General features: G+C 43.2%; 1 protein-coding gene across 2 annotated transcripts; it reads left to right on the forward strand.

Annotated features, from left to right (window-relative positions):
- Nucleotides 1-270: 270 nt before the first annotated feature.
- LOC129700370 (acyl-coenzyme A thioesterase 1-like) lies at nucleotides 271-25,396 on the forward strand. 2 transcript variants are annotated; one of them, XM_055640796.1, is made up of 4 exons: nucleotides 10,588-10,838; nucleotides 14,431-14,549; nucleotides 21,789-21,991; nucleotides 24,279-25,396. In XM_055640796.1, the coding sequence occupies exons 1-4, from the start codon at nucleotides 10,651-10,653 to the stop codon at nucleotides 24,846-24,848; spliced, it is 1,080 nt and encodes a 359-aa protein (XP_055496771.1). In that variant the 5' UTR covers nucleotides 10,588-10,650; the 3' UTR covers nucleotides 24,849-25,396. The 2 variants fall into 2 exon arrangements, with proteins under 2 accessions (XP_055496770.1, XP_055496771.1); XM_055640795.1 differs by lacking the exons at nucleotides 10,588-10,838; nucleotides 14,431-14,549 and adding an exon at nucleotides 271-935.
- The last annotated feature ends 2,315 nt before the right edge of the window (nucleotides 25,397-27,711 follow it).

Consider the following 27,711-nt stretch of genomic DNA (forward strand, 5'->3'; position numbering starts at 1 on the left):
ATCTGGGATAACTCTATTAAATATATTGTCATAAGCACCAGTAGGGTGAAGTCCATTTGCAATGATAAATATAACGTATGTAAATGTACCCCGAAGTTATTTGTTCAGTCCCGGGCGGGTGGATCGGTTGTAATTGCTTCTCATTACGAAGTTGGATGTTTCCTGTTCAAATGTCGGTTGCATGATTTCAACGCCCTCAGACTCGCATTATCTTTAGGGGCTGGGAAGCAAAGCTATAAGATCTTTGGTGGGAAGTGGGCGCCGGTTCGGGTGATCAGGAGCGGCATGGTGGGTGTGACTATCTGATGACTATTGGGAGCTGCGGGTTATAACCAAAAATCATTTAAGGACTTCTGTGATCTTTGGTTGTAACATGTGCCAGCCATGGTTTGGCCGGGTGAAGGCGGCTGCGGGGCGGTTGTTGCTGCTGAGGAGCGGGTTCGGGTCCGGGTTCAGGCGCCACGGATCCGGGATGGCCGCCCGCGTGTGGTTGGAGCCCGGCTACAAGTGCCTGAGCGACGAGCCGGTGCGGGTGCGGGTGGGCGGTTTGTCGCCGCTACAACCGGTCACCATGAGGGCCGGCCTGAGCGACGAGAAGGGCGAGACTTTCGGCTCGGCGGCTTTCTACCGGGCGGACGAACGGGGCGAGCTGGACCTGAACCGCTCGCCATCCCTGGGCGGCCACTACACCGGCACCGAGCCCATGGGGCTCTTCTGGTCGCTCACCCCCGTCAAACCTTTCAGTCGGCTGGTGAAGAGGGACGTGGCCGGATCGCCGCTGCGGGTCCACATCGAGGTGTTTGACGGGCACGACGGCGACCCCCAGGAGCGGCCCCTGGCCTCCTGTGTCAATGAGCGGTGGTTCATGAAGGAAGGGGTGACCAGGATCCCGGTCAGAGAGGGCAGGGTCCGCGGGGTGCTCTTCGTCCCACCCGGTAAGACATTCCACGAAGTAGACAGTAAAATAATCATTCATATTATAAGTAACCAAATGTACTGTATTTATTTTATAAAATACTTATTTTGCTTTAACGCTTCAAAAAGTTTTATTGATTGTTTCTTCATTCCCGCGTCACCTAAGCCTCTACTCCACGCACAACCGGCATTTGGTGCTTGCAACCATCTATTCCGATTAGCTGAATAGGAAAGCGTTCTCGAAAGGCTTGGCATTTAAAAAAATCAAAGCCTTCGTTTGTTTTGAGAACGAAAAAGCGGCTATGGTTCCAAATTTGACGTTTTTAGAAATTAATACAATATAAAAGATGCAGCGTTTCAAAAATCTGTTCCGTTTTTATTTCGCATTTTTCATTGATGCACCTTTATTCGTTCTTCCAAATTGCAAACAGTATCGTAGCCTGAATTCCGAAAAGCCTTAGAAGGAAGGGCAAGCGGGGACGAAAAATCATTCGTTTGGTGCCGTCGTGTCTTTCGCACCCCCCGCTGCTGAAAGACTCATCCATGCCTTCATCTCCTCCCGACTGAACTGCTGTAACTCTCCTCTCTTTGGCATCAATTCCAGCAACATCAACCGACTCCAACTGGTCCAGAATGCAGCCGCCCGACTCATTACCCACACCAAATCCTGGCTCCACATCACCCCAGTCCTCAAAGAACTTCACTGGCTCCCCATTTCCCACCTGATCATCTACAAAATCCCGGTCCTCACCTACAAAGCCCTCAATCACTTGCCCCCACCCCCCCCCCCCCCCCCCCCCCCCTTTATCCCCCCTTTATCTCACTGACCTCCTCTCCCCCTACCAACCCTCACGGTCCCTCAGATCCATTTCAGCCGGTCTCCTCCGTTCTGAAATCCAACCTCTGCACGTTTGGAGACAGAGCCTTCTCCAGGGCAGCGCCCATGCTCTGGAACTCCCTCCCATATTGATCCGAACTTCTGAGTCCCTCACCATCTTCCAATCCCGCCTCAAGATCCATCTCTTCACCTCTGCATACCCTTAGTCCCATGTCCCCCTCCCCTTTGCATCTCTGTCTTACTGCTCTATTTTGTTTTGTTCTTGACTCACCATGTAAAGCGACTTTGAGTCCTTGAAAAGCGCTATACAAATAAAATGTATTATTATTATTATTGTTATTTCGAAAACCGACTCAATTTGATTAAATCCAATTTGTTTTTAATTTTGTTTTATACATAAACATTAAGAGTTTTATTGCATCCGTTTAATGATTGTGGCAATGAGTTTCATTTTGGGGTCAGCCTTGATTGACTGATTAACTAGAAGTGGCAAAAGCTAGATAAAAGGGTATCAGATCAGAGGAGGAGTGAAATGCAAAGCTGAGGGATGAGGCTGAAAGGAAGGGGGTGAGGAAAAGAGATGAGGAAAGCATGGGGGATTTGAGGATGGGACATGAATACAAAGGGGGACACAATTTGTAGGAAAGAACTGCAGATGCTGGTTTAATTCGAAGATAGGCACAAAATGCTGGAGTAACTCAGCAGGACAGACAGCGCCTCTAGATAGAATGAATACGTGACGTTTCAGGTCGAGACCCTTCTTCAGACCCAAAACGTCGCCCATTCCTTTTCCAGAGATGCTGCCTGTCCCGCTGAGTTACTCCAGCATTTTGTGTCTACAAAGGAGGGCAAAACAGGGTGATTGGGAGGGAGCGGTAGAGTTGGTGAGAGAAATGGGAGTGCACCAGGGTGGGCATAGAGGGCACATGAAAGAAAGAGGGGGTAGTGGAATGTTTACTTGAAGTTTTAGAATTCGATGTTCAGACCATTTGCTTGCAAGTTACCCAAGTGGAATATGATGTGTTGTACCTCTAGTTTGCATGTGGCCTCACTATGGTAATGGAGGAGGCCCAGGACAGAAGGTCAGTGGGAATTGGAAGAGATGTTAAAATGGTTTGCAACTGAGCGATACAAGAGGACTTGGCTGACAGAGCACAAGGGTTCATCATCCAAATTGTCACTATATTTGTCGCTGATGTAAAGACAAGGTTTGAAGTGCACATAAACCTCTGCCTCGCCTGGAAGGGTTGCTCGGGTCCCTGGAAGAAAGTGAGAGAGGAGATGTAGGTGTCACATTTCCCGTGGCTACAGGGGTAAGTACCCGGTAGGGGGTGGGTTGGGTAAGAAGTTGTGGAAGAAATGGCCTCTACATAAAATGGAAAGGGGTAGGGATGGGAAGGTGTAATTGGTGGTGGGATCACTTAGAAGATCCCACTGAAGATGGACACAAAGTGCTGGAGCAACTCAGTGGGTCTGGGAGTATCCTTGGAGGAAAGGAACAGGTGACGTTTCGGGTTGGAACGTTTCTTCAGCAGTCTGAAGATGGGTTCCGGCCCAAAACGTCACGTTCATTTTCTCCGGGGATGATGCCTGTCCCGCTGAGTTGCTCCAGCCCTTTGTCAATGTCCACTTATCACTTGGCAGGCTTTGTCCCAACCCTCACCTTTCCATATTTCTCCCCTCTCCTCCGGTCAGTCTGAAGAAGGGACCTGACCAAAAAATGTCACTTGTCCATTCCCTCCGCAGATAACCTATTGAGTTCCTCCAGCACTTTGTTTTGCTCTAGATTCCAGTATCTACAGTCGTTTGGCTCCATTATGTTAATCTAGTTGCACCTGAAGAGAATGTTAATATTCCATATCTTTGATCTGCCACTTTTAACATTTCCGTTTTGCGTCATTGAGCATTTTACAAAGGATGTAGTTTTCTTTATACGATACCACTAATTGCATTGTTTATACAAGATCCCGCGCAGATAACATCCCTTTAAAAGTCATGACAATCATTAATTTATAAAATGTTACTAATCAAGGAAATAGCTCTTTGAATATTGATATCTTGCAATTTTATTAGCCTTTTGCTAATAAAGTGAATGAACGCCACATTTGATCTTGTGTGGTGCTGTTAATTTAAAAATCCAAGACTTGTTGCAACTTCCTTGTCTGCGACTATAAAATATTTACATCTAATGTAGATTCCAGATTTTAGCAGATTTCTAATCTGCAGAGCTGTCTATGAATATTACTGCTCATCTAGAACCTATGAAGTTTTATGTTAAGCTACCTCCTGAATAAATGCCCCAAATAATGCTTTTTCTTTGACGAAACGATGCGGATTCGCATGTTATTCTTTATCGTCAGTATCTATGGTGATTATCGTCCAACCTAGCAATACATTTTATTTTTTTTAACTTTAGTAATCCTTTTGTAATGTTAAAAGTTATAAAAAATTGAGCCTATACAGATGCTCGCCGACTTAAATATTGGTTACGTTCCAAGGACCTTTGCACCAAAGATCTTATAGCAAAGGATCTTTGCTTTGCACATGTTGCGTAAATGGGAAACAGAAATGCTAACGCGCACACGTTAATTTACTAATTGACGCGGAGACAAAATGGGCATCAGTGGGCTTAAAGCATGCGTAAGTGTGAGTTTATGTAAGGCGCCGCTTACGCAAGTCGGGAGGGGTGCCTGTATCTTTTACCTTTTCGTGGTGCTGGCATATCGCACCTGTGCGTACCTGTGCTAAAAGAAAAGCACTGCCTACAACGATCTAAGCTCCACAAGATAATTCTAGAGATTCAACGTCACCTTCAAGAAGTTCCTGCACACCTCAGTTTTAAACAACAGCCCCCTTATCTTGTAATGGCATCCCTTGTTTGAATTCTCTCACCAGTGAAAACATCTGACTCTTCGGATCTTGCAGATCTATGAACTACTCATGTTAGGACAACACTCTTATCCCAGTAATTAGTCGACTGAATCTCCTTGGACTCCCCCCAATGCTCATACATCCTTTCTTAAATATTGTGTGCAGCACTGTAGATATCACGTTACCAATTGTCCAATTCTAACAATATTACCCCATTTTGCAATTCTAGTCCCCATGTAACAAATGCTAATATGTCAGTAGCCATCCTGTCTGCCACCTTTTTACCGTTCATTCAAATGATTCTTGTTTAAATGAAACACTTGTTTGTAATTTATTTCCATGTAATTGGCCATTTAATTTATTTTTATGGATCCTTCTTAGATGATTAATAAATCTAATGCAGGAATTATTCCCTAGACATGGCTTCCCAGTTGATTCCAGGGTGGTGTATGAAGAAGGTGTTTGGCAGGGGATCTTATGACCTTCACTAGTTCAAGATAGCAAGTACAGGAAAGTTGGAACATCATCTCTGGAACTCTCTGCCACCAGTACATGATTGGCTATATTTGCTAATGTGGCCTGCACTTGGAAAGTGTGGTGCAGTTCAGATTGCCACACTGTCCTAATTTCTATGTTTCTATGTTTTGTTGGAACATTCCTATGTTGTTACTTTATTAAATACAGTCCATCAAAGTTTGTTTCATTTACATACAGCATGGAAACAGACCCATCGGCCTACTGAGTCCACACTGACATTTGATCACCCATTCACACTAGTTATCCCATTATACACTAGGTGCAATTTTGGCTGCAGGTTACTGGAGATGATTTTCTGGAGTTATAGATGACGAGTTCACCAAGGCTCACTGGTACAGATATTGCTCTGCTGTTGTGTGTAAGCTGTTTAGATGGGGTGAATTGAAGATAGGAGTGAGGCAGGATATTTCTGTGGAATGCCAGATGAGCTCTTGATCTATCTGGGCCTCTGATGGTGAGGTATGGAGTAGTGACTTCAAAGGTATTGCACATTTTAAAGAATGTCCATGCTCAGTTCATGAGGATTATTCACGCAGGGACAGTAATGTGAGGTTATATGCATTAATCAACATTGAAATTCGGATGAATTACTGCACAGTGCACAGTAAGGCCACAACTACCCACTGATCTGGCCCAACCATGGAGGTGGCCAATTCAACTATTCCATCAGTTGTATACACATTTAATTCAGCTGGAATGAGACACATTCCTTTTGATGGTTGACAGGCAAAATTGCCATTTCTGATCTGCAGAATGCACTTTTAGCCTCGGATCTTCCCTGGAAGGACCCCTTTCGGATAAGTTTTTAGGCTAGCTTGGTAGTTTGTTATATTCCTGTACTCAAATGAAGCAGGCGTATGATAACAACCCCGTGCCACTCAGCATCCCAGAAGAGGGGCCGAATGATCTCTTCAAGCAGTGAAAGACCTGGATAGAGTGGATGTGGAGGGGATGTTTCTACTAGTGGGAGAGTCCAGGACCAGAGGCCATAGCCTCAGAATAAAAGGATGCACCTTTGGAAAGGAAATGTGGAACATCTTTATTTAGACGGTAGTGAATCTGTGGAATTCATTGCCACAGACAGATGTGGAGGCCAAGTCAATGGATATTTTTAAGGTAGAGATTGACTGAATCTTAATTAGTACAAGTGTTGAGGGTTATGAGGAGAAGGCAGGAGAATGGGGATGAGGGGGAAAAATAGATCAGACGTGATTAAATGGTGCAGTAAATTTGATAGGCCGAATGGCTTAATTCTGCTCCTATAACGTGTGAACTTAAATGAGAAACAACAGTTATGGGACAAAAGGTCCTGGCTGTCCATGAATCATGGTCCAGGCATTGACTCTTGATTGTGCATGATTATACTTCTTTACAGTGTATTCTTCATCTAGTGGCCGCTGGCTGTGGAGGATGGTTCCACTAATGGAGTCTAGGAGTTGGTACGTTAATTGGCCATAGTAAATAGTGTGTAGCTGAGTGGTAGATTCTGGGGATAAAGTTGATAGGAATATGGGGAAATATAAATGGGGTTGGTGAAAATGAATATTAATGGTCAATTGACTGAGACCTTTTTTCCATGATTTATCTTTCTATGAATGTGATTTTGTTTTCACAAAGAGATTAAATATAGTCATAAAAGCTGCAGAGAGAGTGAAATGGAGAAAAAGCAGGAACATGGTACTTAACGTGGATATTAACCATGATACTTTGAATGACAGGACAGAATTCAAGGGCCAAACATTCTGTTCCTGTTCTTTGGTTTCTATAATTAACACGTCTTTTTTGCTGTGAAGAGAATTGACAGTATGCATTTGACCCATCAAAGCTGTTAGGAAACCAGGGAGATTATAATATGAGTACAAAATATTCCCCTATATAAATAAATCCTTATCCATTCTGTTAGATCCCATACTGTAGTTAATGTGTTGCCTATTTCAAATGTATGCTGTATTGAACCAAATATCACATTAGACTGTTTCAATATGTACAGTATAACTATAATGCAGTTGCTAGGCTATTGCTATCCATAATTAAATTGTGCTGCCTCTTTTGCTAAGGTAACAGTTTTCATCTTTGGTGTTTCCACCACAATTGGAAACCTGATATGTGCATCTGTGTTCTTACAACATGCAAGACTTGCTTCCACTTCAGTTTTGCCATTCAGTTGAATCCTACTGATTTTACTTCCTATCCACCTTCTTCCTCATATTCTCCAAAAGCTTTTGTGCATTAAACTCTTGTTGGTCTCTGCCTTGAATATATGTATGCCTAAACACCCAGTGTAAAAGATCCCAGATATTTACATCCCCATGGTGAAGATGTTTCTCTTCATCTCAATCATAAATGGCTGACCGCTGTGATAGTACACCCTCATTTAATGCTTTCACTCTGTGGAGATATGTATATTTTATTTAGAACACTTCTCATGTTTTAAATATAGATCATACTGCCTCAATTTCTCTTCCTAGGCCAACCCACTCATCTTTTAAATCTTGATGTACCTCCATCCTTCTGTGGGTGTGTGGATTAAAGTCCTATACAATTACAACACAAATTACTCTTGTAATAAAAAACTGTGGCTTCCTAACTGTTTAATGTATGCAGTTTTAAACTTCTGATTCTCTTGCTCTTTGGGCTCTGCCTCATTGGCCTCAGGGTTCATGTCTCCTTGTTGTTATTACTCTGACTGTGGCTGCTCTTTGGTTTGCCAGTGGCCAATCAATCTACCTACCTGCATATCTTTGTGATGTGGATGGAAACCAGAGAACGCAGAGGAAAACCACAGACACAGGGAGAACGTGCAAGTTCCTAGCAGATAGGAATTGATCCCAGGACTCTGGTACTTTGAGGCAGAAGCTCTGCTAGTGCACTAATGTGTCACCCAAGACGGGAACTTCTGTGCAGGCGCCAGTGGTATGTCCTTTAAGGGACAGCCTTTAGTTAAACAGTAAGCAAAGCATTTTCAGGAATTTATTATTTCATTGATTGCAGTTAAATGGAAGTATTTTCTTATTTCACAGTTTAACAAGAGATTACAGAGTACAAATAGAATATTGACAGATGGGCCTGAGCTACATGGAGAGGTTGGGCAGCCTAGGACTTTATTCCTCTTTGCGCGAGGCTGAGGGGTGATCCTATTGCGTTGTATAAAATCATGAGGGGAATAGATAGGGTGAATGTACAGAGTATTTTACCCAGAGTAAGGGAATCAAGAACCTGAAAACATAGATTTAAGGTGAGAGGGGAAAGATTTAATATGAACCAGAGGCAACATTTTCATACTAAGGATGGTGGGTATATGGAATGAGCTGCCAGAAGAGGTAGCTGAACCAGGAACTATAAACAACATTTAAAGCATTTGGACAGGCTCATGGAAAGAAAAGGTTTAGAGGGCTCTCGGCCAAACGTGGGCTGGTGTGACTAGCGTAGTTGGTGGCATCTTGGACGGCATAGGCAGCCTGTTTCTGTGCTGTATAACTCTATGATTCTGAGAAAGTCATGTAACTGAACAACTGAAAGATTGAACTCATTTTAGTTTTAAGTTGTAGGCCACAATTATAGGCGGCAATTACCAACTTTCATTGGGATGCAGGTTTCATCTTTCTCTGGAATTCATTTGCCTTGGCCATGTTAATCAGTAGCCATTCTTAATGTGCCTAGAGGATGCTCAATAAGATGTTCCCACATTGTGTCTGTTTTATCCATAGGTGTAGACTCATTCCATTGACAATGCAATTGTCACAATGACTTTTAGCATTTCACAATGATTAGCAATCACAATTACTTTTTTGCATTGTTAAATGAAACTATTATAGTGCTGCCCCAACCTCCACTATCTCGCATTATAGTTCTACAACAGGGAGCCATTTGGTACCTGTAAGCAGAAGAAAAAATCCAGGATAAGCAAAGGACACTTAAAATTTCAATCTTGTTTTCCTCATCTCAGTTTGGAGCCACAAAAAGTCAATCGTTTGGGCAGTCCAAGTTGTCACAGTAGAAATCTGGCCAAGTTGCTGTTGTTGCCAGTTATGGGTGGATGTGACATCAAGAGATGGTATTCCATTGGTATTCCAGATATTCAGAACTATTTAATTGGCTATTTCACAGTGAAACATATGTTTTGTTTCGTTACAGGATTTTATTCCTTGGAGCGTAGGAGGATGAGGGATAATCTTATGGAGGTGTATAAGATCATGAGAGGAATAGATAGGGTAAATGCAGAATATTTTACCCAGCATAGGGGAATTAAAAAAAAACAGAGGAGGTAGGTTTAAGGCGATGTGGTGGGGGGAGGGGGGGAGAGGGAAGATTTAATAGGAACCTGACTGGGCAACTTATTTTACACAAAGAGTGGTAGGTATATGGAACAAGCTGCAGAAGAATGTTGAGCCAGGTACTATCACGATTAAAAAACATTAGGACAAGTGCATGGATAGGATAGGTTTAAGGTATATGGGCCAAACGCAACTCGGGTAGTGGGACTAGTATAGTCGGGGCAAGTTGGGCCGAAGGACCTGTTTCCACTCTGTTACGCTATGGCTCGGGGATAATAGCCCGTTCCATTGCTGTATGTGACAAAGCACTTGCACAAACAGTGGGATTGATTCGTTGCAAATAAAATGCAGCGATTTGCTGACACAATGAATGTAAGGAGAGACATATTCTGATTGCATTGTATTTCCTGCGTATATTTTTGTGAAAAAAATTGATTTTGGAAATTTAAAAAAAATCAGCGCTGCTTGTGCTCCGTCTGCTTCCGCAGCGAGAGGTGCTGCATGAAGCAGAGTGTGTAGTGGATCTGCAACAGGTCGCAGAGCTTGGACCAGAAGTGTCCGGTCAGCGGGCCGGAGAGGAGGCCGAGCCCGGGGTCCAGGCGAGCCAGCGGCAAGTCCAGGAGCTTCAACGCCACGAAGCCGGAGCAGGAGGCGACGGCGTGCAGCAGATGCCGCCGAGACACGGTGTCGCCCAGGCAACGCTGAGCCGCCAGACCGGCCACCAGGGCGGCCGCGATGTGTAGGCCCAGCGCCAGCTCGAAGCCGCGGCGGTGGGTCAGCGCCAGGCCGTAGCTGGCGAGCGAGGCCGCCTCGACGGGCAGCGCTCCGGGGAAGCGGCTCCTGCCTCCTCCGCCGCCGCCGCCGGCCTCCTCCAGCAGGTAGGACACCCAGACCGGCACCCAGGCGAAGATGGGCAGCGTCAGCCACTGGTCGAGCACGGCCGCCCGCTGGGCCTGCGAGGCGATCCGCCACCACTGCACCGGCCCGTAGGCCAGCACCATCCAGGCGAACACGTCCTTGTGGTAGCCGCCGCCTCCGGGCCCGGGCACCTTCTGCCGCAGCCACAGCGCCCCGAGAACCACGTAGCCCAGGTTGACCAGCGAGTTGGCCGGCATGGCCAGCAATGGCGGCAGCCAGGACCGCGGCCGCTCGGCGTAGTGTTCGTAGCCCAGCTCGGTCCACACGCCGTCCATCAGGCCGCTGCACGTCACCGCCATGCACACGCCGAACAGCAGCACGACGAGCACGAAAGCGCTCCCCTCCGGCCCACACATCCTCCGGCTCTCCTCCTCTCCTGTACAAAGATTATACAGGAGCTCCTGTCCTCGCCTCTCCTCTCGCTTCCTTCAGCTGGACCTGCGGTCAGCTCCAAAGATCAGCTCGGTGTTGCCAGTTGGTTGCCAGTCAGTCCGTCCCTTCTCATTATCCTCCCCCTTCACTTCCTCCTTCTCCCTTCCATTCCTCCTCCCCTGTCTCCCCTTCTTCCCCCTCCTCCCCTCTACTACCACCTCCTCCTCCTCCTCCTCCTCCTCCTCCTCCTCCTTTTCACTTCCTTCTCTCTTCCTCTTCCGCTTCTTCTCTCTTCCTCTTCTTCTCTCTTCCTCTTCCGCTTCTTCTCTCTTCCTCTTCCGCTTCTTCTCTCTTCCTCCTCTCTTCTCTTCCTCCCTCCTCTTCTCTTCCTCCCTCCTCTTCTCTTCCTCCTCTGTTCCTCCTCCTCCTCCTCTCTTACTGATCTCCTCTCCTCTTCTTCCTTCTCTCTACGGTAGAGAGCAATGTTACAACATTTTGAGATTTTTAAAATCAAGTCAGTAATTTATGTCATCAGATAAAGCATAAAAAGAAGTTTAATTTGACACCTAATTCACTTTCATATCTTCAGTATTAAAAAGGTTATGGCCATTTTCATACTCGGAAATTAGCATCTTGTTCCCTATAGCTTTTCCATTGACTTAACTCAAAAGCTGTGATCAAGGACAGTCAAAAGCCCATAACTTTCTTAAAAAATAAGAGAACTGAAATAAATTTTGAATTATTATAGATTGAAGCATTCTGAACAAATATGAAACAATCTTACTTAGATGACTTGAAATGAAAGCATATAATTAGTTACCTAATTGTAGCTAATTACAAATTTCAATTACTTGATTTAAACATCTAGTTAAACATTTCTTAAGAATAGACTAACATTTTTAAATAGCCTAAGTGTCCAAATAACATTCACACAAGAATTCACAATGTAACATAATTTTAAAATCTAATTGTCATGGGTTTATAGGCCAAATGGAAGGAATTTAATGTTTAATACCTGTAAATTAATGGCCATTTAAATCATCTTGAGAGTGGGTTTTTCTGGAACGCGATTATTTGGAACGTTGCTGTTGCGATGAATTTAAACCCCATATTGGGAGGAAAAATACTGCCGGTTTGTATGGGGAGAAAAAATCACCGTTTCGCAACGTAAAATGTGAATTAAAGGCATCTTAAGGAGCACTTTTATACATAAAATAAACAGCTTTCCTTTACCCGTCCAGTACGTGAAATCCGTCCCCGTTGTCGGCGTTGACGGCTTTAGAAGCGGATTTTTAAATTACTCCATCGCTAAACTAGTCGGGCGATTTAAATTTTTTTTTTAAAATCGGCCGTCGGAACAATTCTTCAGCAAAAGCTTGCACTCCAACAAAATATAATCCAGGACGTAGGGGAAAACCGCGTTTTAACCCCCCCCCCCCCCCCAAAGGCGCCAAAATCGTGCACTCAGCCTGGGCAGAACTCTCCCTCTCTCTCTCCTCTCTTCTTCCTCCTCTTCATCTCACCCTCCTCTCCTCCTCCTCCCCCTCTCTCCCCCCCTCTCCCCTCCTCCCTCCCCCCTCCCCCCTCCCCCCCTCCCCCCTCCTCTCCTCCCCTCCCTCCCCCCCTCTCTTCCGCCCCTCTCTCCCCCCTCTCTCCCCCTCTCCCCCCCCCTCCCCCCTCCTCCCTCCCCCTCCCCTCCATCTCCCTCCCCTCTTCCTTCCCCCCCTCTTTTCTCCTCTTCCCCCCCTCCTTTCCTCTCCCCCCCTTTCCTCTCTCTCCCCCCCCTTTCCTCTCTTCCCCCCTTTTCCTCTCTCCCCCCCTCTCCCTCTCTTCCCCCTTCCTTTCCTCCTCTTCTCCCTTTCCTTTCTTCCTTCCCCCCTTTTCTCTGTCTCTCCCCTCTTTCCTCTCTTCCCCCCTTTCCTCTCCTCTCCCCCCTTTCCCCTCTCTTCCCCCCCCTCCTCCTCCTCCTCTTCCTCCTCCCTCCCTTCACCTCTCTTCCTCCTCCCTCCTCCCTCCCCCCCCTCCCTCCCCTTCTCCTCGTCCTCCCTCTTTCTTCCTATCTTTCCCTCTTTCTTTTCTCCTTTCTCTTCCCTTCTCTTTGTTCTCCTTCCTCTCCCTTCTTCTCTTTCTTCTCTCTTCTCTTTCTTCTTTTGCTTCTTCACTCTTCTCTTCCTCCTCTTCCTTATCTCCTCTTCCTCCTCTCCCCTTCCTCCTCCTCTCTTCATCTTCCGTCTCTCTTCCTATTCCTTCTTCTTCTCTTCCTCCTCTCTTCACCTCTTTTCCTTCTCTTCCTATTCCTTCTTTCCTTCTTTTCTCCCCTCTTCATCCCTTCCTCTTCTCTTCCTCCTTCTCTGTTTTTGCAGATGGAATCAGCCTCAGCTCATCATGGGCACTGCCCTCCCTGCCATTGACAGCATTTCAATGAGACACTGCCTCAAGAAGACGGCATCTCTTATTAATAATCTGCTCCATCTGAGCTATGCCCTCTTGCTGCTACCACTGAGCAAAAGATGCAGAAGTCTGAAATCCCACACCAAATGGTTCAGGAATATATATTTGTCCATAACTATTGGTGTTTGAACTGACCTGCACCACCCTAATCTTATCTCAGCAATGGGACACAATAGACCACCTTGTGCATTACCATGGACATGTTTTCTAATTGTGTATTTTGGCACTAATGTGTTGTTTTTGCATCATCTTTTTCTTTTCACTCTCCTCTCAAATTTATAAATAATTTTGGTGTAATTTATGTGTTTGTGTGAGTCCATGTGACTGTGATGCTACTGCAAGCAAATGTTGCATTTTACCTGCGCGTCAGCATGTCTGAGCATATGAAAATAAACTTGACGACCAAAACTGCTCAGTATTGCAGGCTTGGTCTCACCATCACTTTATTATTACTTTTACATTCCATCCACCTTACAGTAATTCAATTTGCCCTAATTACTTGCACTATGGTATACTTTATTTCTGTGTATGAAGACAAGTGAGTCTTTTTGTAAAGTACTATTCCGTAATCTTTTCCAGTTTAAGCAATATTCTATTTTTCTATTTCTACCAAAGTTGATTTTCCAAAATTATATTCAATCATCCATTTCCCCCCACTCACTTAATCTAAATATATCTCTTTGCAAACTCTGTATCTTTCTTGGATTTTGCCTTCTCTCCTTTCTTTGTGTCATCAGCAAATTTCACTGCAATATATTTGAGCTCTCCATTTAAATCATTGATAAAGCTTGTAAATAGTTGGAATAAGTCCCGGCTCTGATCCCTGAGGCACCCCACAAGTTGCAGCTTTCCAACCTGAATAAGATACATTTATATTATCTCTGCTTTCCTGTTAATTAGCCAATTCTCTATGATGATACCCCTCTCTCCAATGCTGTGCACCGTTGGCAGATGCCTTTTATGCGATACTTTACTGCTTATAGAAATAGAAATACACCCCATCTGCTGGTTCGTCTTTATTCACTGTGCTCATTACAATTTAAAATAACGAATAAATTCATAAATCGTGACTTATTCATAAACCAAGTTGACTCAGCTTGCTTGTGCTATATTTTTCTAAATGACCTGATATTGCTTCCTTCATAATGTATTCTGGTAATTTCACAAAAGCTTCCCAATAGATTCCTGCTTTCTATTGCTCTCTTGAGAAAAGATGTTACATTCGTGGTTATCCAGCGGCTGTTATATTTACAGAATCTCAAGAATTTCAGAAGACCACAACCAATGCATTGACATTTCTGCCACCACTCCTTTTAATTCTTTTGGGATGCAAGCCACCAAGTCCAGGGAACTTATTGGCATAAGGGTCACAGGTTTGTCCATATTTTCTTCAGCGATAATAATTGTTTTAAGTGCCTCCCACACTCCTATTTGCATTGATTTTCAACTGACAGATGTTTCAAAATACCTTTTAATCAAGAAGACAGATACAGAATATGTTTTTTCTTCAAAGTACGTGCCTCTTTATTTTCCATTATTATTTTGCTTGTTTCATTCTCTGTGGCACAAATGCTTAAATTGAGTGACACTTTTCCTCTGTATATACTTGTAGAAGCTCTGAATGTCTGCGTTATTTTTTGCTAGTTTACTCATCTTCTAAATAATGTAATTTTAAAATTCTCCTTTGCGGATTTCTAAAATCTACCCAATTTCCAGTCTTCCACCAATCTTTGTGGTATGTTAAGCCATTAAGTTTTATGCATTTCCTATCTTCATTACATTGTCGCTGAGCCCCCTTTCCTTAATATATCTGTTGAAATTTACAAAATATGTTCTTTCAATGGGATCAACTGTAGATAGAAAAGAGATCCACTTATGGAAACGAACCTATGGCTGAGGTGCAAAATGGGTACTTTATATTGGTCCTTACTAACGAAGAAGATACTGCTGGAATCTCAACAAATCTGAGATACTGCTTGCGCTAAAAATTGACAGAGAAAGACAAATTGGATAAATCACTTGACTCCGACGCAATCCATTCTAGATTGCTGAAAGAAGTAAGGATGGAAATTTCAGAAATAATGGTATTGGCCATAATCTTCCAAATCTCCGTACATGTGGGTGTGGTGCTGGAGGACTTGAGAACAGTTCAAAGAAGGTCGGTCGGTGGGGGTGCTGCAAGCCGGAGCCCCATTAGAAGAGTGCCGTTTTTTCTACTTTTTTTGTTTTTTTAGTATGTTTTACAGTATGTTTTTGATGTTTCTCGGTGTGTTTTGTGTGGGGTGGGGGGGTGAGGGGGAAACCGCTTCAGTCTTTTTCCAGATCGCCTCCCCCTTGGCCTAACAACAAGGATCGGCGCGGCCTTTCCCGGAGACGCGCCCGGGGCTTCAGCGGCGGGCGCAGTGTGGACTTGGCGTGGAGCGGGCGAGCCCTCGTTGGGGCTCGCTGGAGGGAAGCGCTCCGTTTCGCTGGCCCGTGGCAGCCTGAAGCCGCGGTCTGCAGAGCTCCAGCCGGCGCAGCGTCTGCAGCCCGGGATCCCTCGTGGGGGACCCGGGGGGGAAGAAGAAGCTCCGAATGCCGGCCCGCGGCCAACTTCTACCGCGGGCCCGGCGTGAACTTACCATCACCCCTGGAGGGGAGCTTCGACCGCCGGCCCTGCAGTCTGCGGTGCTTCTGACTGCGGCGCAAATTTTAAATCTTCGACCGCCGGCCTGCGGCCTACACCAGCCTGAAGCCGCGGTCTCCGGTGGGGAAGAGCCGATCCTGAATTTACGTTGACTTTTACCTTATCCTTTATCATCTGGACGCCTGCAGCTACAGCTGCGGAGGGTTGAGGTCCCGACCACGGGGGAAAATGGAGGAGGACTGGCCAATTTCTGTGCCTTCCACCACAGTGATGAATGCTGTGGTGGATGTTTGTCTTAAATTTTTATTGTGTTTGTGTGGTCTTTATCATTGTACTGCTGCTGACAAATTCATTTCACTTGCACTTTATGTGCAATGTGACGAATAAAACTGATTGATTGATTGATTGATTGATTGAAGAATAAAACCAGAGATTGTGGGTTAATTAGTAAAAGCCAGAATGGATTTATTAAAGCGAACATTTTGTTGTCATTCTAACAGGAGTGAAGCGTACAAAGAAATTCTCCAGGTTTCAAATATATATGTGTGCGATCACATCTACTCGAAGAAACGATGCGCTAACGGGAACATTTTATATATTCCGGTAGAGATTTAACCCGTGAAATCAAATTCGCCTTACCTGAAAATTTAACGCATTATTTCTCGAGTCATTTATGAAAATGTTCACAAATCACAAATAACTTAGAAAATAAAACATTTGTTTTTTGTATAAAAATTCAAAAATTTTGGACTGACATTTTTAAAATCTGTACAAAATTATTCAAAATAAAATTGATACCAAAAGCAGAATTGATTATATTTGGAACAATGGAAGGCAGCCCTGTACTAACTGTGTTTCAAAAGAATCTATTTAATTACGGGTTAATAACGGGGAAAAAAGCTTATACTTAAATTCTAGAAAAACGCCCCTATACCAACAATAAATATGTGGATTTCAAATATGTTTGAAACATTACACCTGGAAGATATGAGACTCCTTCTTGCAGGCAAATCAGCCCCAAAAGACATGGTCTGCATTTATCGACTTACTATAATAATAATAATACATTTTATTTATGGGCGCCTTTCAAGAGTCTCAAGGACACCTTACAAAAATTTATAAGGTAGAGGAAAAACATGTAAGCGGAATGAAATAAATAGTAGAGACATGACTGGTACACAAATTAAAGACAGAATTCAATTCAAAATACAATATGAGGCAATTCAAGCACAGATGAAAAGGGAGGGGGACGTGGGGCTAAGAATAGGCAGAGGTGAAGAGATGGGTCTTGAGGCGGGACTGGAAGATGGTGAGGGACACGGAATTGCGGATCAGTTGGGGGAGGGAGTTCCAGAGCCTGGGAGCTGCCCTGGAGAAGGCTCTGTCCCCAAAACTGCGGAGGTTTGATTTGTGGATGGAGAGGAGACCGGCTGATGTGGATCTGAGGGACCGTGAGGGTTGGTAGGGGGAGAGGAGGTCAGTGAGATATGGGGGGGCCCAGATGGTGGAGGGCTTTGTAGGTGAGGACCAGGATTTTGTAGGTGATCCGGTGGGAGATGGGAAGCCAATGAAGTTGTTTGAGGACTGGAGTGATGTGATGCCAGGATTTGTTGTGGGTGATGAGTCGGGCGGCTGCGTTCTGGACCAGTTGGAGTCGGTTGATGTAGGTGGAGCTGATGCCAAGGAGAAGTGAGTTGCAGTAGTCCAGTCGGGAGGAGATGAAGGCATGGATGAGTCTTTCAGCAGCGGGAGGTGTGAGAGAGGGTCTGATTTTGGCGATGTTGCGGAGGTGAAAGAAGGAGGTTTTAATGACATGGCGGATGTGAGGCTCAAGGGAGAGGGTGGAATCAAAGATCACGCCAAGGTTGCGGGCCTGGGGAGATGGGGAGACAGTGGTGCCGTCGATGGTGAGTGTGGGGTTATTGATTTTGCTGAGTGTGGATTTGGAGCCTATGAGGAGGAATTCTGTTTTATCGCTGTTGAGTTTGAGGAAGTTATGTTGCATCCGGGTTTTTATAGCTGACAAACAGGTTGATATGGGAGAGGGGGGGGGGGTTATGGGGGGATTTGGTGCCGAGGTAGATCTGGGTGTCATCAGCGTAACAGTGGAAGTCCAGGTTGAAGTGGCGGAGTATCTGACCAAGGGGGAGGATGTAGATGATGAAGAGGAGGGGGCCGAGTACGGAGCCTTGGGGAACGCCTTGAGTGACTGTGGCTGGAGCAGAGGTGTGGTTGTGGAGAGAGATGGTGGGATCTTTTGGAAAGGTAGGAACAGAGCCAGCTGAGTGCAGAACCTTCAATGCCAAGGTCCCCAAGTCTGGTAAGCAGGATGTTATGGTTCACTGTATCGAAGGCTGCACTCAGGTCGAGGAGGATGAGGATGTTGAGGGAACCAGTGTCAGCAGAGGTGAGGAGGTCGTTGAGGATTTTGAGGAGAGCAGTTTCTGCGCTATGGAGGGGGCGTAAGCCAGATTGGAGGGGTTCGAATAGGTTATACGCAAGGAGGTGGGAATGAAGTTGTGACGCAACGATACGCTCCAGGGTCTTTGAAAGAAAGGGGAGGTTTGAGATTGGGCGGTAGTTAATGAGAGAGGAGGGATCAAGATCAGGTTTCTTTAAGATTGGTGTGACAGCAGCAGTTTTGAAAGCAGAGGGGACAATTCCTTGGGACAATGAGGGGTTGAAGAGATTAGTGAGGTAGGGGCAGAGAATGGGGAGGCAGGACTTCAGCAGGGGAGTGGGGAGAGGGTCGAGGGAGCAGGTAATGGATTTGGAAGAGCTGATGAGTTTGGAGATTTTAGTAGGGGTGACCAGGTCAAACTGGGAGAGGAAGCAGTGTGGAGGAGGGGTAAGGAGGTCAGTGGAGTTGAAAAGAGGGGCCTTGGTAGGTGGTGGAGTAGATGCTGGGGAGTTGGGTACAGGGGATAAAGATTGATAGATGGTGCTGATTTCATCAGCGAAAAAGTGGAGGAATGAGTTGCAGAGATCCGGAGTAGAGGTAGGGAGAGTATTGGCTCGAGGCTTGAGGAGGTTGCCCACTGGAAAAGAGGGTTCTGTGGTTTAGGCAGGGGTCGGTGAATATGGAGGAGAGGTAGGCAGATTTTACAGCAAGTATAAGGTGCAAGTACAAGTATAAGGTGCAAGAAATGGTTTCAGGATCTGGTAAGGGGGGATGAAAAATACGAAGTTGGTATATCCCTTTCTGCTCGGTCTTCATAAGAGAGCTTTTGTTTCTTTTTTCTTTTTTACGGCCTATTTCTAAACTTTTTTCCCTAACTCTTTGCTTAATAGGTCTTTCTTTCTGATCTCTTTTTCACAATATCACGATTTTTATCTTTCTGATCTCTTTTTCACAATATCACTCAAGAAAGACATGGTGGACCGCATGAAAGGAATAGTTCAGGCATAACTGGAGTATAATATCTAATTTGAACCCATTTTAGGGAAGGTCTGAAAGTGTTAGTGAGGTTTACTGGAAAACTATGGAAAGTAGATGCCCGGACATGTTCCCATTGGTGCAGGAATCTAGAATTGGTGGAGATTGAAGGCGATTGGGGCTCGCTATCCACTCCCTGGGTCCCAGGTGCCCATGCTCCCTTTAAATATGTGGTTAATGGGGAATGTTATTATATAGTTGATAAAATCTAAAAATTGGTGAATTAAAATTGTGTTGGAATATTCATAGAAATAATGTCAAACAGTCTGGAAAATCTTCCACTCCAGCATCAAAGTTCTGAACATGCTGGATTATTGGAGTTTCACTGTACAGTGGAACATGGTGTGGAATAACTTTTGCAGGAGGCTTAAACAAGGCCAGCTCTTATTTTATTGTTCATCAACCAAGCAGCATGACAATTAGCAGAAGGCATGAGGTTCACATTTTTTTGGATAATGCCTCTGAGAGTCAGCACCAAGATAAATAGTTGCGATTCATGAATTGATCCTTGAGAGATTCCAGTGCTTGTATATGGGAGTAGAGCAAGAATGCAGGAAAAGCTCAGCAGATCAGGCAAACTGATGAATTGGCGCAAACCTTGTAGTTGAGTCGCTCCAGCACTGTCTGTTTTTATCACTGCCATTATTGTAAGGAGTGTTGTCAGGTGAGGACAGTCTAACCTAATTACTTCTACATGGCATCACCCATCAAATCAGCTTCCACCTGTACACTGAAAGCAACAAACTAAGTTTCTGGCACACGTCTGTCACCTTTATGATGTGAAACACTTGAGAACATAGAGCAGTACAGCACTGGAACAGGCTCTTCAGCACACAACGTCTGTGCCAAACATGATGCCAAGATAAACCAACCTCATTTGCCAGCACAAGATCCATATCCCTCCATTCCTTGCATATCTGTGTGCCCATCTAAAAACTGCTTAAGCACTTGTGTCCGCCTCCACCACCGCCCGTGGCAGGGGCATCAGTGGACACCCACTACCCTCTGTGTAAACAATAAACTTGACCCGCACATCCCCTTTCATCTTTGCCCTTTCAGCTTCAAACTATGCCTTCTAGTTTTTTTTAATTTCACCAACAGAAAAAGGTTCTGACCGTGTATGCCTCTTCAAGTAAAAGTAATAATTAATTTGGCTTGTTTAACTAAATCATTTTGGCTCATAATAGCTTGTGGCTGAAATTCTAGTACCAACTAGAACCTGGCTCCATAAATTATCAGCTCTGTGTAAATTGTCACCTGGAGGCAAAATTCAGATTATGTTTTATCTACATAAAATTATTTGAGATACTGATAACATCTGAAAATTCTGTAATCTTCAAGACAAATATAAAGATTGATTTTTATCTGCATGTATATCATGTTCAAAGTAATGATTGATTTTATTGCTTTCCTGATAATTGCAAACAGTCAAATTATTTTTCTGTATCATTGATAGTAAATAAATTATTTGTTTTGTACAAGATGTCATTTCAACTTCTTAATCTCCAAGGTTCCTTGCTAATTGCCATAATGCTGCAACGTTGTGTTAATAAGTTATGAGTGGGTATTATCTTTGTACAATCATTGGGAATGTCATTTTTGTAATGTTGGGAATGTCAATGTCATCGTCATTCAAACAAACTACTCAACATAATCATTCAGATTGCATCATGGAGGAGCTCAAGAGCAGCTTCCTTTGGAGACTGGAGACTTCACTAGTGTGTACCTGGCAAAGAATTTCACCAACCGCCATAAAGGAAGTTATAGGGTAACTAACAGATGACATTGAGCCACTTAAACATATGCCCACTTTTTAAAAATAAATTTCATTCTGGGGAAAATATTCTGACTGTCTATCCCCTTGCTCTGTTTTGGGTTAAACCATACTGTGCTTGATGTCTGATTCTTTCTCCTCTCTCTTATTAAGATGATCTATGTTTCCCCTATAGCACCAAATCTGTATCCACGTATTTGTCATTTCCAGACTCAATGAAATAAATTCATGTATTCACCACCCTGCACCCTTGCACCATTGGAAGTTTACTTCCTGGATACCAAAATGACCCTAAGTCTATATTATAACCATTAATTGAATACGTCACAGTTATATTCCAAGTTAGGAAACCTCTTGGGATTAAAGCATTATCATTGATAGATTTTCTTAAATAGTCGTCTTAAATTAAGTGAATCCAAAGCCATTTACCGATTACTGAGAAGCGCAGCTGGTAGAGCCAAGCCTCACAGCCTCAGAGACCTGGGCTCACTCCTGACCTATGGTGGTGCACACTTTCCCTATGACAGCGTTGGTTTCCTCCAGGCACTCTCGTTTCCACCCACATCATAAAGTAGTGTGGTTTAATTGGCCTCTGTAAATTGCCCCTAGTGTGTGAGGAGTGGGCAAGTGGGACAACGTAGAATGAGTGTGAACAGGTCTGTGTGGACTTGGTGTGCTGTGGACTTGGGACTGTTTCCACGCTGTATCTCTAATCTTAACTAATTCACTGGAAAGTTTATCAAAAGAATAAACTCAAATTTCCTTGAATTTAACAGGAAGTGGTCCCTTTCCAGGCGTGATTTGTTTGCACACCATAAATGGCGGAGTTGGTGAGAACAAAGCCAGTCTCTTGGCAAACCACGGCTTTATTACATTGGCGTTAGCCTACCTTAATTATGAAGATCTGCCAAAAAGTGCGACAAACTTGGATTTAGAATATTTTTCAGAAGCTGTGAATTTTCTGAAGCAGCATCCAAAGGTAAGTTAGTGCATCAAATAAATCCCTCATGTCGTTTTCTGTTAAATGTCAGTATTTCCAGCTTTCGTTCTCTTACATTTATTAGGAAGCATTACATCATAGACATATGTTTACATTATAATACGGTTATCACGGCTTCCGTACATTATTGTTTATCATGGTTTTTTGCAACATCCTGTCTACTTGTTTAATATACTTCAATTATTTCCTCTCTCTCACCCACATGCTTATCCTTCAACTCCCTTTATCCTCATTTAAAGGTATTTTGGGATGGGCATGTGAATTGATAATGAATGAACAGTTGTTCACTTAATGAACAAGCAGATGCTCATTGCATATTGTTTTCCTCTATAATTGCGTACCAAGCATTTAATTGCAAATGCAATAAAGAAGATAATGCAGGATGGGAATAACTTGGAGTTAAAAATAGCATGGAAGAAGGCCATTCATCCCACCAAAAGTCTGCCAAACCAAAAAGAGGAAGGGTCTAGACCCAAAACATCACCTATTCCTTTTCTGCAGAGATGCTAACTAACCAGCTGAGTTACTCCAGCATGTTGTGGCTTTCTTAAGTGTGATCCAGCATCTGCAGTTCCTTCCTACACTCACTGCCAAAACAGGCAGTCTAAAAGGAATTAAGTTGTGACTGGTTACAGTGGGGACAAGTTTAGTTGGATCAGCATACTAATGAGATCATGCAACTATTGATTACACATTCACATTATTTGGGCCAAAGGGAATAGATAATTAATTGTATTATGTGCGTGTAATGTATTCTTGTATCCTGTGTGCCGGATAGCTATACTCTGGTTAATCCTTGGGTGTCAATATCAATAATTAATGGGACAGTCGCTAATCTTGATAAACAGGATCAACATGGTGTGTCACTATCCAAATGCCAGAATGGGGGACTACTCAATCTGCTGGAAAGTGTTTGGAAAGGCGGGGAGGCTTTGGAGATTGTGAGAACGGGAGTGGGGTAAGATCGGTGACGATATCTTGTAGTTATTGTCACATTGGGGAAACAAGCCAGAAATTTTAATTTAAGTTTACCAGAAAATAAATTAAAGACAGAATCTAAGGAGTTATCACTTGAGCCATGTAAACAGATTAGTGCAGTGGAATATGAAAAACAGGTGTTACTGTTCATGGGACATGAGCAACAATACTAGCCAAGCAAGGTATTAGCCAATATGACACCAAATGCTGCAGTAACTCAGCGGGTCAGGCAGCATCTCTGGAGAAAAGGAACTGGTGATGTTTTGGGTCGAGACGGAAAAAGGGTTTGAAGAAGGGTCTCGACCCAAAATATCACCTATTCCTTTTCTCTAAATATACTGCCTGACCCAGCAGTTTGTGTCTATCTTCGGTGTAAACCAGCTTCTGCAGTTCCTTCCTACACATTATGATTGGCACGATATTATGATTGACCTCAGTTAATCAGGGCAAGAGCCAGGATCTTAGCAGTATATAAGGTAATCATGAGTATTTTAAATGGGAAGAACATTTATGTAATAAACATTAAAAACACTGTTTTGGAGATAATTGTCAGAAAGTGCACTATTGACACAACAGGCAGGGTGATAATGAGAGAGCAGCAATGTTAACATTTAAACAGACAGTAATTCAGAGTATAAGGAACGTGGAATTGAAGGCTTAAATTCAAATTACAGGAAAAATCATCATAATCACAACAGAAATGTGACCACAAGACAGTCAGAACTAAGAATTAAGTATATTAGTTTATGAGGATGACTTAAAAAAATTATTTCATGTAATCACAGTAGAGGAGCAGCTTGGCATTGTAATAAGGACAGTGAAAGGCATTTAATAATACACCTTAGTTTCTTCGTGAAAGTAAAAGCTTGTGGAATTGATGGAAAATTATTGGCCTGTGAGAAAACTGCCTGAGTTGCAGAAGTGGGGACGGAGGGCAGTTGCTCTTCTTGGCGAGGTGTGATAAGTGAAGTCCTTCGAGTATTGATATCAGAATTGAACGTATTCAAAGTATTTAAATATCTCAATAGAGCAGCAGGTATCTTCTGCTCTGTGCCGACTTGGCTCATGGCCACATTTCCAACTTGCCAATTGTTCAAGTTACAAACAGCTCTCAAGAATGGAATCCTGTTGTAACCTGCAGAATACCTGCAATGTGTTTGCCTGCTACAGGCAGAATGCAGAATCATAAAATCCATGGCTTACCTCTTCTTTCTGGTTCAACATCTTGCTGTAAAAAGATACTCAAGCATTTGTTGAATCGAGTTAATGTTTTGGAAATGTCTTGCAGGTGAAACGTCCTGGCATTGGAGCAGTGGGAATATCAAAAGGTGGAGATGTGGTTCTCTCGATGGCTACCTTTCTACCAGATGTGAGAGCCGCTGTCATTATCAATGGATGTAATGCAAGTGCCATAATTGGAATGCATTTCAAAAACAAAGTGATTTCTGCAGGGGTGGGTTATTCCTTAAGCCGAATGCGGGTCGAGGATTCAGGCGTTGCTAATATCGTAGACATCATGAATGAAGTTAACAAGGAAAGTTTGATCCCAGTTGAAAAAGCCGAGGGTACCATCCTGTTTGTGGTTGGAGATGAGGATAAGAACTGGAAAAGCACAAACTATGCTAATGAAGCCATAAAAAGGATGAAAAAACATGGCAATGAAAAGTTTGATCTTCTGACTTACCAAGGAGCTGGGCACTATTTGGAACCCCCATATTTTCCCTTCTGCTATGCCTCCTACCACTCTGTGGCACGCATGTATACAATGTGGGGCGGCAATGCCAAAGATCACGCATTTGCTCAGGAAGACATGTGGCCAAAAGTTCAATCATTTCTCAAAAAAACCCTGAACAATTAGAGGCTGAAAGGTAGCAAATGAAGAAACCACAGTACTGCTGTGCAATGTTCACACTGCAATAACATTCTTATTGCAATTTGAATACTATGATGAATTACAAGGATTTTGGTGAGAGAGTTCACATTACTTTCTCATCATTCTAATTGCACTGTTAAATTCAACAAGAAGCTTTCCTGGGGTAACTTCAAATAAAATCAATGATTCATTTGACTCCTTTAACTTAACATCATTTTATGCCATAATGGCTGGTGGCTGAACTTTTAGTACCAACTAGAACACCAGCTATAAATTAGGTCCCTGTAAATCTTGCTACCTGGGGGCAAAATTCAGATTATCTATTTCTATCTACATACAATTATTTAATTATCATTGTTAAATTTGAGGTACTGATAATTATATCTGAAATGAAATTCTATAATCTCCAAGACAAGTGTGATTTTTATCCGTAAGTATATGAAGTTCAAAGCAATGGTTGATTTTATTGTTCCTGATAATCGCAAGCAGTTAAATTATTTTTCTGTGTCATTGATACTAAATAAATTAACTTTTTTGTACAAGATGTCTTTTCAACTTCTTATTTGTTAAATCTACCATAATGCTGCAACGTCCTGTTAATAAGTTATGAGCGGGTATCATTTTTATACAATGTAATTGGGAGTCAATTTTATAGTGTCATTGGTAATGTCAATGTCATTGTTATTCCAACAAATCATTCAACATAATCATAGACACAAAAAGCTGGAGTAACTCAGCGGGATAGGCAGCACCTCTGGAGAGAAGGAATGGGTGGCGTTTCGGGTCAAGACCCTTCTTCAGACTGTCTGAAGTCTGAAGTTTTGTCACTACCAGAGATGGTGCCGGAAGCAGCGTCGCTGACTGCATTGAAGAAGTTGGGTACTTGATGGGCACTTGCATTACCAGGCATAAAAGGCTGTGGAACAAAGGCTGGCAAATGAGATTAAGACAATTAGGTGCCCACTGGTCAGCATAGACACGATGTGGACCGAATAACCTATTTCAATGATGAATGACTCTATGCCCTTATACATTCCCATCATAAATTAAAATTCCAAGGGAGATCCAAATATCTAAGAAAAAAATGTTAAAGATAGTACCAGATTTATGCATAATGCATTTAATTGCACAAAGATGTGTGTGGCAGATTGGAGAGATTATAAAATACTGCAAAGAGTAGCTGAAAGATTATGAAAGAAGGAAGAATTTGAGTGTGATAAAGCTAGCTCAAAATGTTTAAATTGATAACAATTATTTATGCAGATATTTCTAAAATTAAAGGACTAACATGTGGGTAGACAAGGAAATACAGATGCTGTTTTTCAAAAAAAGACACTAAGTGCTGCAATAACAGTGGGTCAGGCAGCAAACCTGGAGAACATGGATAGGTGACGTTTCTGGTCGGGACACTTCGTCTGAATAAAGAATCACAACCCGAAACACCACCTATCCATGTTCTCCAGGGATGCTGCCTGAGTTACTCCAACACTTTTATTTTAAACTAACAAGTGGGAATTTAATAAGTGAACCTGACGAGTCAAATGTGTTTATTGTCATGTGTCCCAGATAGAAAAATGGAATTATTACTTGCAGCCACACATCAGAATATGTAAACATAGTACACTGTAAACAATATAATAAATGAGAATAAAAAGTTCAGTGTGTGTATCTATAAATATCTTATAGGTACACACAAAAAACAAACAATAGTGCATTAATAACAAAAATAGTCTATGTAATTCAGAGCTTATTTGAGGTTGTAGCGTTTAATGACCAAATGGCTGTGGGGAAGAATCTGTTCCTGAACCTGGACGTTACAGATTTCAGGCGCCGTTACCTTCTTCCCGATGGCAGGAGTGAAATAAGAGTATGGCCAGAGTGGTGTTGGTCTCTAATGATGCTGGCTGCCTTTTTGAGGCTGCAACTATGGTAAATCCCTTTGATGGTTAGGAGGTCAGAACCTGTGATGGAGTGGGCAGTGGTCACAACTTTTTGCTGTCTTCTTTGCTCCTGGGCATTCAAGTTGATGAAACAGGCCAGTCAATATGCTCTCTACTGTACACCTATGGAAGTTCAAGAGAATCCTCTCTGACATACCGAATCTCCTTAAGCCTTTCAGGAAGTAGAGGCATTGACGTGCCTCCTTTATAATTGCATCAGTGTGCTTGGGTTTAGCACCCCATTTATATCCTTTGACTCCAAACACAAATTAACCCCTTTATCCTTGAATGGTACTGTCTTATCCCTGGACACCATTTTATTTTTGATGTAAGTATAAAATGACTTTAATCTCAACTGCTCAAAGCATTTCATGGCCCTTTTTGGCGCCCCTAATCGCCCACCTGAGTTCTTTCCTGTATCATTTTATATCACTTTCCTGATGATTATTATCTTGGAATTGGATGGAAGAACTATTTTGGGGCCATTCGCAAGGGTGATCGAAGTGAACCATTTAACCTATCAACAAGCACATTTTTTTAAGACATGAAGAAACTGGTGCACCCTGGAGGAAGCTACATGGTCACAGGGAAAACATGCAAACTCCACACAGCCAGCACCAGATTGAACCTGGGCTATTGGACTTGTGAGGCAGCCACTCCACAAGCTGTGTCAATGTTTAGTTTAGTTTGTCACATGAAGCAAGATACAGTGAAAAGGTTTTGTTGCATGCTAACCATTGCTAACCAATGGCAAGGCAATACATGATTACAATCGAACCATCCACAGTGTACAGATATCTTAAAGGGAAAAATATGAATAACATTTAGTGCAAGACAAAATCCAGTAAAGTCTAATTAAAGATAGTCCGAGTGTCTCCAATGATGTAGATAATGGCTCAGGATTGCTC

The sequence above is a fragment of the Leucoraja erinacea genome, chromosome 9 (genome assembly GCF_028641065.1).
Source record: "Leucoraja erinacea ecotype New England chromosome 9, Leri_hhj_1, whole genome shotgun sequence".
NCBI lineage: Eukaryota > Metazoa > Chordata > Chondrichthyes > Rajiformes > Rajidae > Leucoraja > Leucoraja erinaceus.